The sequence below is a fragment of the Chenopodium album genome, chromosome 23 (genome assembly GCF_948465745.1).
Source record: "Chenopodium album chromosome 23, dcCheAlbu1.1, whole genome shotgun sequence".
NCBI classification, from domain to species: Eukaryota; Viridiplantae; Streptophyta; class Magnoliopsida; order Caryophyllales; family Amaranthaceae; genus Chenopodium; species Chenopodium album.
The window spans coordinates 13,421,772-13,432,760 of NC_137856.1; the positions used below are offsets into that span (position 1 = coordinate 13,421,772).

Genomic DNA, 10,989 nt, shown 5'->3' on the forward strand with positions numbered 1-10,989 from the left:
TTTGAGTACATTATTTAAGGATACCATAACCCACTATCATATCCCTCTGACAATGGTGCCTCATTGCCTCCCCATCCAAATAATTCATCAACCTCATTGAATAAGTTTGTGGGTTCAGTAGATTCATGAAAATTAGGCTACTTAATTTCTTGTGTTGAATTGCCAATTAGATGATACATCACACAACGAGTAGGACTCATGATTCAGAGGTTTTTCATGAGCACTTTTGTCCTTAATATTTTATTTTGTTGCGCAATAACTTTAAAAATAATTAAATACAAATTTCATCTATGAAATAGGATTGCTATATTAGTGTTGTTTAATTTATGAAAACCATCCATTTTGATGCTGACTGCTAATGAATTATTGTTTGTTGTATTATCTGAGGTATATATCATAACAATTATATAAAATTGCTGGTATGTTTTGCTTATCTTGAGTTTTTATTTTTAATTTTAAATTGCAAGATTATCTCAAAATTTTTATTTTACAGTTGCTTTTAATAGAATCACAAAGTATCAAACATGTTTTGTACTTTTGTTTCGAAAATTCCTCTATGCCAACTATATGGAAGTGACCAACTCTTTTTGTGCGTTTATGTCATAATCTGATTGTAGTTTTTGTAAATGTTCTTGGCTTGATATTATTTGTCTTTCTTTCTGTGTGTTTTTGTCCAAATAAGGAATATGAATAAAACAAATTCTCTGGCATTGTTAGATTCCTGTTGCTTTGTATGCCATGTTGTAGTGCTACCCCTATCGTTTCGTTCTACTGCAGTGCTTTGATGTTTTTTGGATGCTATAATTTAACTCTTTTAGTATATTCCAGTTAGGTGATACATCACACAAGGAGTATGACTGATGCTTCAAAGGTTTGCAATGAGTACATTAATTGTTTCTATGAATTTTTTATTTTGTTTCTTTGCTGAATTGTAGAGTTAATTTACTCAATCAGTTTTCGTTCAGGTATCTTCGTTCTTAAACATGTGAATCTTATTTTGATTTTAAAATTCCAAGTTTCTGCATGAAATTACTACTATTAATTTAGTTAGAAACCCCCTAAAAATTCATATTGGATTAATGAACAGGGAGTTAGTAATAGTGGTAGTAGTGTAGGTGGGAGGCTTATGAAAAAGTTATAGATCGAATGGGGCGAGGGTTAAGGAATTCAGTTCTAGGGGAGTGGATAATGATGGTGCCTACCTTTTTGTGGTGGCAATGGGGAAGAATGTGGTGTTCATTGAGCTGAATTCAGGCAGTAGTAAGCATGATTGAGAGGTCGATGGGAAACATGGGTTGTTCGTGGTTTTGAAGGAAATGTCGTGTATTGATGGTGTGAAGAGTATGCCCTGGCTTGATGATTCATTGATTTTAGGGACTGATAATGCTTATAGTTTGATGTCATGTATTACAGGGCATGTTGATTTGATATTTTCACATGCTGTAACAATTGCAGATCCATGGAGATCAATTACTGTTGGTGGTACCCTAGTATTTGGTAATTCTGGTATTTGATTGCAGATCAACTAGGTACAAAAACCCATCTGATTGAAATGCTGTAATGACAGTTGGTAAATTAGCTGAGTTTGGCATTGTATGTGTGGGACCCGTGTACATTAGGCTGTGTTAATTACCGTTTCCACTATGGTAAATCTGGTTGTGTTTATTTAATATTTTGGAGGTGACAGGCTTCATATATTTTCATGCTCATTAAGTCATTTTAGTGTTGAGATGGTTTGAGCTCTGGTATCTTTACATGTTTGTGCAGTTCATATTATGTCTGCCCTTTGGATCTTAGCATTTGTAATCTGATGAAAATATCCAAACTTCGGAACTTATATTGTTTTGGTCATGAATAGTTATTGGTCAGCAGCTGGGATTTACTTTTTAGTTGACAAAGATATTTAAACACACCTCTCTATTAAACTATAAGCAGTTGTTGATGTGTCAGTAATCTTTTAGGAGATTAGGATGCCATATCCTTAAGACTATAGTTTATTAGGAGAATGAATATTAACTGAAAGAGGGTCCTGTAAATATAACATGTTGAAAAACTTTGATGCTCAGTGTTCATGGATTTGGGGTTAACAGCAGATTATTCTGACAAGTTTCATTCAGTGTATACCCGTGAGACACTGAATTAACAGCAGAATATTAACTTTGATGCTCAGTTTCATTCTGAATTAATCTATACCTGTGAGACAAATTATTGACCCACAAGGTTATTCGGTTCAGTTTTCTTGATCCATGCTTTGTTTAGTTAGGCTTTGGATTTGTCCGCAATACTAATCTAGTCAAGAACTCGTGATGAAAGACTTGTTGGCTTTTTTGTTCATTTATATTTCTAAATAAAATTCTAGCATCTACTCATTACAATTGTTTAACTTACAATTCTATGTTTAAATACAACATGTTGAATCTTGAGCCTATATTGTGTAATGTACTAATTTATACTTTGTATTTTTTTTTATTTTTTTTTTTTGAAGATTTGAAAAGGCAATGTAGGTGCAACAAGAGAATAGGCCGGGACACTTGAGCATCAACAAGCGACTATATCGATCAATTTGGCCATCATCTATCTATTTTGGTTTTTAGTCTTATATTAGTGATGTATTTATTTAGGGACAAGCTACTATAATATGCGACTTTTTTTTTAATATTTGTGTTGATGTTTTCTTTTATAAATTTGGTAATTAACTACGTACTCTTATTATTGTTGATTACTTATTGTTTTTTTTTAATCTAGTTATATAGAATATTTGTTTATTTTTATTTTAATGTTATTAGATTAATTTAATTTATGATAAATTTAAATTAATATAATGTATGTATGATGATAATAATTTAATAAACGAAAAAAAAAGCTTAAAAAAAATTCTAGACGCTTTTTAATGTCTACATATATGCACATTATCAAATTTCAAAGAGTTTCCCGCCATACCATAGGCTGACATGAATAAAAAGCAAGACAACAAAAAGCGTCGCTAAATTTGAGTATGTGGACAGGTAAAAGCGTCGCTAAAAAACTACACACATTTGGGATAATGCGCGAAATACGTAATTTTCGACGCTTCGTATATTAGTTAGGACACAAAAAAGCGTCGAGAATGTCGACGCTTTTTTGTGTCCCTGAAATATTTTCGACTCACGTATTTTCGACGCTTTTTAACAGCGTCGAGAAATAATTTTTCGACGCTTTTTAGCGTCGAAAAAAGGCCTAAAAAGCGTCTAGAAAACACGCTTTTTGTAGTAGTGGATGTTCAAATAATAAAACTAATAAACTTGTTAATAATGTTACAATATTGCATGTATCATCACATCATTCTTTGCATGATTATTCCAAGTATTAACAACTTATTATTGCTAATTTATTCCTTTGGTTACAATTTATTTCTTTAATCAAACCTCTGTTACTAGAAAAAGTGGTTATATATATATTTTTTATTAATCAAACCTCTGTTATTAGAAAAAGTGGTTATACTAATGAAACAAATTGTACTAAAAATGTAAGCCTTTTTTTTTTGAGGGAAAATATGTAAGCCTAATGAATAGAAAGTAAGTAACCTTTTAGTAAATAATAAAATGTTAGATAAATTGAATCTTATTTTTTAATCATTTCAAAATAATAATGTGAATCTATGATCTTTAATTAAGTTTTATTTTAGAAATCCAAATGTTACAAATTGTTAATTTTATATGTGACGTTTGACTTGACTTGACATGAATATTATATATATTGTGATTACTTATATCATGTATATCATCATTTACTACACATACATATAAATTTAAAAAACAAAAATAATATACACATTATTCCTCCTCATCTTCATCTTTCCAATTTTTTGTAGTTACGCTCGTGCAAGGTAAAAATGTTTTTTTTTTTTTGGTACAACTTAAACCGTTAAAATATATTTTGAGTTAATGCTAATTCAATATGCAATAACAATAACCAAATTGGAATCCTTAAATAATACTCCGTAACAATATATGTCGAATTTAAATAAGGTGGTTATATAAATGAAGACTGTTTAAAGTTGATTTATTATATAGAATGAAATTTATGCCAATGATGATTTTTCAAAGCAATGTCAGTAAGGATTTGAGGAGAAATAATACATTTATAATTTTATATTCCGTAACACATAAAGTTCCTTTGACAAGTAAACACTTTTTACTTGTTTGAAGTTGATCCTTCAACCAAATATATAGTAATTCATTCATTATTTTGCTCATATATGTCATCTTAGTATCTTACACTAAGGGCCTGTTCACATTTACTTAATTTCAGTTTACTTCAGCTCCAATCAGTTCAGTTCAGCTCCAATCAGTTCAGTTCAGTTCAATTCAGTTCAGTTCAGCTCCTAATTTCCCTTTCTCGTAAAATAGTCATTTCAGCTCAGTTCAGTTTAGCTACAATCAATTCAATTTAATTCAATTCAGCTCCAATCAATTAAGTTTAGTTCAGCTCAGTTCAGTAAATGTAAATATGCCCTAAATAATTATTTTGATTACTAACAACTTATTATTGCTAAATTATCCATTGTGTTTACAACTAATTTCATTTCTCACTTCACGTGAGGCCCAAGCAAAAACCCTTCCTCTATCCGTTTCTTGGTCTCCGCAACTGCAACAACTTGCTTCTAGGCTTTTTCTTGATTATTGCTACATGCAAAAATCTTTCATACACTTTATCCAAAAATCTTTCCAAAATTTTTTCTCTTCTCTAAGCTTTTCTTGCTCCCCCAATTGCATGAAGGCAGTTTTTTGCTTTCTTGAGCCCATCAAAGAGATTTTAAGTGCATTTGGTGAAGTTATCTCTGCTGCATTAATGACATAACACTTGTTCCCCATGCAATTGTGTTCTTCAATTTAAACTGCTAGTTTTTACAGTATATATCGAGAATTTATTGCACTACTTCTTCCCAACCCTTCAACTTCTATTTATTCCCTCTTTCACTTCTTTCAGGTCCCTTTCTTCTCTGCTTCTCCACTGCCATGGAGAATAATCATAACCCCCCACCAAATGCAAACAACAATCAGCCCCATAGAATGGGAATCTTAATTCAACCTCCACCAAACTTTAATGCTCTTGGTAATATTAATTTCAATCGCTGTGTTACCGGAATTTTTATTGGCCCAAACCCACCCTCTATCACCTATGTTCAGCACATAATCAATCAACGGTGGATTTCTAGAGGTCATGTGAGGGTTCACCAAACAGGAGATTATTTTCTTTTTAAGTGCCTTGTCCAATCTGACATGGATGGGCTACTTTGACAGTACACGACTACTTTTGATGGCTGTCTTATTAACTTGCGGCGCTACGATGCTACTCTAATTCCCCAAAAAATTAATTTCTCCACTTCTAGAGTGTGGGTTCGAGTGTATGGATTGCCGCTTCCTTTTCTGATTGAAGCATGGGCAAGGCGGATTTTTGTTCACTTGGGCTATTTGGACCAACTCGAGCCTATTGTTAATGGAAGGCTGCCACAAATAGCTGAGCTGCGCGCACTGATGGTAATTGATATGACACAGCCGCTGATCCGTAGCTGCTATATTCCGATAGCAAGGGACAGTGTCATCAGGGTGTATTTCAAGTATGAGGGTGTTCATCATTTGTGTAAGCGTTGTGGTAGAGTTGGTCATAATTCAGTTAATTGTGCTTTGCGTATTGATGTTGCGGCGAGACGTCTTTCTCGTCGTCTTGAGGCTGTTGAAAGGGATGGTCTGAGGGTGTTGCATGGCTCCTTAGACTACCCTTATTACACTAATTTTATTCGAGGATTTCCAGATGTGTTTAGGTTCCGCAACAGGGCTGTTAATCTGATTCAATTAGAAAAGCCGGAAGATGCACCTATGCGTGCAAGAAACCAATTTGATGGTAATTCTGACTCCGATTTTAACTCGGATGAGAGCAATGATACAGTGTATTTTACCGAATTTGATAGCTCGAGTAGCTCCGGTGTTGATGACGGCAATTCAAGGGAGGTGCGCATCGGTCAGCAGGCGGTGCGGCGCTCTCTAGGACGGCGGTTAGGGCTGCGGCAGGACCCGTATGCTGAGTTTGCTGGCCCAAACCTTAAAAACCCACCATCACCGCCAACTTAGGGTTTGAATACCTTCGCAAACATGGGTATCAACCTCGTGCTGAAGCTTTCAATTTCTCTCCTATAAGAGCGGCTTTTCAGCCTTATAGGGGTAATGGACGAGGTGCAATTGATGCTTTTTCTTCTCCCCCACCACCTACTGTTACCCGATTTGGTGGCTCCACCTATGAGGTGGGGGAGTCGTCTTCCGTAGCGGCTAATCGACCGGTGGGAGGATGGGTGGAAGATGACCCACCTCGCACCCTTTTTCAGGTTTTGGGAATAGATAATTGGCAAACGCAAAGAGCGGCGCCCGTAACTACAGGGCTGTTAGAGAATGTGCCGCTACAGGGTCTTGGTGGGGATACCACCGGTGTTGTGTCGACTTCTCTGCCGGAGGAATTGAGAATTAAAATTCCTCCCTCTTATAATGATTTTCTTGACTCTAATCACTTGAATTTTGTAGAAGCAAGAAGGAGATTGGTACAATCTTTATCTCTCTCTAAGGCAAGGCGCGTTTTTCCGGATCGGGCTAGAGCTCTATACCTCCCTGATGATCCTAACTCTTTCGGGGGCGAATTTCAAAATCTCCCTATGAGTGAATTCGATCCCCATAATCAACTAGTTTCTCAGCTAGGATCTTTCAATGTTGATGAATTTGATCCACCAAACTCACCAATTTCACAATCGTGTTCTTTTAATGTTAATGAATTCTTGCAGGAACAAAGTGCAAGTCGAAAGGAAAAAGGCCTCGTAGCATAGAATGCTCACCGGCAAATTCATGTGATGACGAGAATGTTCGGGCTAGCTCTTATGACTTAGGTTGGCTTGAGAAAAAGAGATTGAAGACACTTCATCGATGGGCCGACAAGGGGGGTTTCAACATTTGGTTACGTGACAAGAACGAGCTTTTTGAATTCAAATCAAAAGCCATTACTGATGTTAGATAGTGCACGTTTGAGAGGTGTGCGGGCAAGTTCGGAATTGCTCAAAGTGGGAGGGAGAAAGAGGCATGCCGCCACCTCATCTTCATCTTCTGGCCCAACTAAGAAGCAAAGGAGTGAAGAAGTTACCTCCAAGCTCTATGATGATCTCGATGCCTTTGACATGGAAGTACAACAAGTACTTATGGACTCTATGAACATTCAAAATGGTGAGGATGCTGCACCGTCTCAGCACTCGGAGGGATTATGAGGATAATCACTTGGAATTGTAGGGGACTTAATGACCCACTCTCCCCTACACATCCTTATCTGGTGTAGTTATTAGCTTCTAGTTTACCTACTTTTACGTTTTTATCGGAAACTAAGATGCTTTTTAGTGATGTTAGTAATTTGGTTGTAAAGTTTGCTCCTAAATTTTCTTTTGGAGTAAACTCTAATGGTACTAAAGGAGGACTTGCTTTGTTTTGTTGGTACTTGGGTGATGTCTCTTGCATTGCCTCCTCCCCTAACTACATCTTTTGTAAGTTAGTTGATGTTAATGGTACTAGTAGAAATGTTTTATTTTTGTACGGAGCATCTAAAGTAGAGGATAGACCCAAGGTGTGGGATGAGTTGCATCTTCTTCTGCATAACACTCCCAATGTATTGATTATGGGGGACATAAATCAATTGGAGTCCTTGAGTGATAAGCTAAGGGGTTCGAATGTGATAAAAGGGATAGATAGCTTTCTTGATTGGAGATTCCAAAGTGACCTACTTGAAGTTCCTTTCTCCGGGCCATGTTTCACTTGGACAAACAAAAGAAGTGGTACAGAGTTGATTATGGAGCGACTGGATAGAGCTTACTCTTCGTCACATTGGTTTAATGAATTCCCGAATGGGAGGGTAATTCATGAGCCTATTACTGTTTCGTATTATGCCGCAATTACTTATGATTCTATCCCCATGATGCCGAAGTCAAATAGATCATATCAAATTGAGACTTGGTGCTTAGTTTTTCCAAAAATCAAGAGTTTTATTGATGAAGTTTGGGGTATGGAATGACGGGGTTCGAGTATGTTCAAGCAAACTCAAAGATGTAAATGGTTGAGGCACAAAATCCAAAAATGGTGCTTGAATAACAAAAAGATTTGGGGGATAAATTGGAGGAAATATTCGACTGAGCTCCAATCTTAAGGGGAAAATATCAACGATCTACAAGATGGTACGAATTATTTTGAAGCCATAAATGAGCGAGTTTCAAAGAGTACTATGGAATTTCATTATTGACAACAACGTATGAAGGATAGATGGATCAAGGAAGGGGATTGTCCTTCAACCTTTATGTTTAATCGGATTAAGCAACGTCAAAAACAGAGAGAGATCATCACCTTGCGGAGAGGTGATGACGAGTGGGTGACTGGCGAAGAAAATTTAGAAACTCTGATCCATTACTCTCTCTAACAGGTTTATAACTCGGCTAGTGTGCTGGTGGATGATCGGAAAGAACGAATAGAGTTGGTACTTCAGGAGCTTGATCTACCAAGGATCTCGGAGGAGGAGGCTAGTAATATGGTAACTCCTTTCACTCCGCAGGAAATTCATAAGGCGATGTTTTCTATTCATAACCTAAAAGCACCGGGGCCGGATGGTTTTATTGCGAATTTTTCCCCCAGCATTGGGATAAGGTTGGTGGCTCGGTAGTGAAATCGGTTCTCTCCTTTTTCTCTACCGGATACCTGTTAAAGGAGTTTAATGCCTCCTTACTAGTGATGATTCCGAAAGTGGACACACCGGAATTGGCTTCGCATTTCCGCCCTATTAGTCTTTGCAACACTATTTATAAATGCATAGCTAAATGCATTGTTAATAGAATGAAACACCTTCTCCCGGAGCTTATTAGTGAATTTCAACACGCTTTCGTCCCAGGCAGGTATGTGGAAGATAATGTTCATCTAAGCCATGAACTTCTCCATTTTATTAATACTAGTAATGGAGCTTCCACCAAGGCGGTGATAAAATTGGATATGTCAAAAGCTTATGATCGGATGGACTGGCTGTTCTTGCTTAAAGTTCTCAAGGTGTATGGTTTTCCTCCGGTCCGAGTGCAATGGATCTCCCAGTGTGTGACAACGGTTTCTTACAAGACACTGATTAATGGTCGGGTTTCTGGTACTTTTCAACTGCATTGCGGTTTACGACAGGGGGATCCTTTATCTCCATACTTGTTTCTCTTCTGCATGGATATTTAGTCACGTATGCTTTCGATGGCGGAAAATATTAATCACATATTTCTCACTTATTCTTCGCAGATGATGCTATGCTATTTTTCAAGGCAAATAAGGAGTCTTGTAAGAATGTGGTCGAGATTTTGAACAGATTTGGGGATATTTCAGGACAACAACAAAACTTAGACAAATCCTTTTTCAAGTTTAGTAAAGGTTCTCATGAGGCGGAAGTTGAGGAGTGTAAGAACATTCTTCATATAGGGCAGGTTTCTCTGATGGAGAGACACCTGGGAGCCCCTATTGATTTTTCTGCAGGGAAGAAAGGGGCGTCCCAATTCCTGATTCATAGAGTTTCCAAGAGAATTATGTCTTGGAACTCGGTTAGTTTGTCACAATCGACAAAATTAGTTTTGATCAATACTATGTTGATCAGTATTTCTTCTCACGTAATGAAGTGTTTTAAGTTACCTCTTTCTGTCACTAATAAATTGATTCATTGGTGGCAATGTTCTTTTGGACAAACAGCGGTGATAAGGAAATGCATCGGGTGAAGAGAGATACCTTACATCTTCCAAAAGGTATGGGAGGTTTGGGTATTAGATCTATGAAGAGTTTAAATGAGGCTCTCTTGTTTAAACAAGTTGTTCGAATGCATTGTAATCTGCAATTGCTTGTAGCAAGAGTGATGGAGCCAATTCACCATTGCTCCATCTACATTGGACGTCTAAAACCTGGGGGACCAGGTAACATCTCTTGGGGGAGGAGAGGCCTTCGGGATGTGGGAAATAAACTCATAAGGGGTTATGCTTGGAAGATTGGTGATGGGGAGACGGTCATGATTGCAAATACGAAGTGGGTTCATGGTGCAGTCCCGGAGCTGAAATCGAGCCTTACCCTAAGAGGCATAAGGTCCGGGAGAGTTAAAGACCTCCTAATGAATAATCCAAGACAGTGGAATGCAGCGATAGTTAGAGAAAGGTTTGAATGGGATTTGGCTAGGAAAATCCTGGAGATGGAACTACCGACATCTGATGAAGAAGATCTACCTTTTTGGAATTACCACCCTTCGGGCACATACACTGTTAAAACCGGGTATGGTTTTTTAATGCGTATTTTTTCTTTGGAACAGGATAATGCTCAGGAGTACTCCTTTTACAAATTGTTCTGGAAGCTCAACATTCCACCAAAATGGAGCTTATTTTTATGGAAGATGTGTAGGAATGGTGTGGCAGTTAAGCACAACCTTATCCAACGTGGTGTGGATATGGACTAGTGCGACTCTTGTGGAATGGAAGAGGAAGATACTCAGCATATTTTTAGATTATGCTCTTTTGCGAGATACGCATGGAAAAATTGTTCCTTGCATATTAGCTCTGAAATTAATGAATCTACTCCCTTGGGACACTGGATTCAGAATCATATCCTGCTTTTTCATAGCGAGGATGGGAAGCACAGTGATAAGATACATGTGTTTGTGGGCACTTTGTGGAGCCTCTAGTTAACAAGAAACGGAAGAGTTTTCAAAAATGAAGGAGGATATCTTGGTGATTATTACAGACATTATAATCTCACCATGAAAAACCTTGTTTCTTTCCTCACACCAAATGTGAGGCCATCGGGGCTCTACGAAGTTTAGATAGTGTGGGAGGTCAGCCGCCAAGATTTAGACGATTCAATATCGGAAGATGTGATGCTCTCCCGGAGACCCCACTAGATGGAGATATACAGGTGATAATTATGGCTGACGGCT

The 10,989-nt window shown here is 37.2% G+C and overlaps 1 protein-coding gene across 1 annotated transcript; it reads left to right on the top strand.

Annotated features, from left to right (window-relative positions):
• The first annotated feature begins 7,027 nt into the window (after positions 1-7,027).
• Positions 7,028-10,512, top strand: LOC145607064 (uncharacterized). Its single transcript, XM_081662839.1, has 6 exons — positions 7,028-7,210; positions 7,351-7,917; positions 8,479-8,699; positions 8,945-9,183; positions 9,324-9,663; positions 9,765-10,512. The coding sequence occupies exons 1-6, from the start codon at positions 7,028-7,030 to the stop codon at positions 10,510-10,512; spliced, it is 2,298 nt and encodes a 765-aa protein (XP_081518965.1).
• Positions 10,513-10,989: the final 477 nt, after the last annotated feature.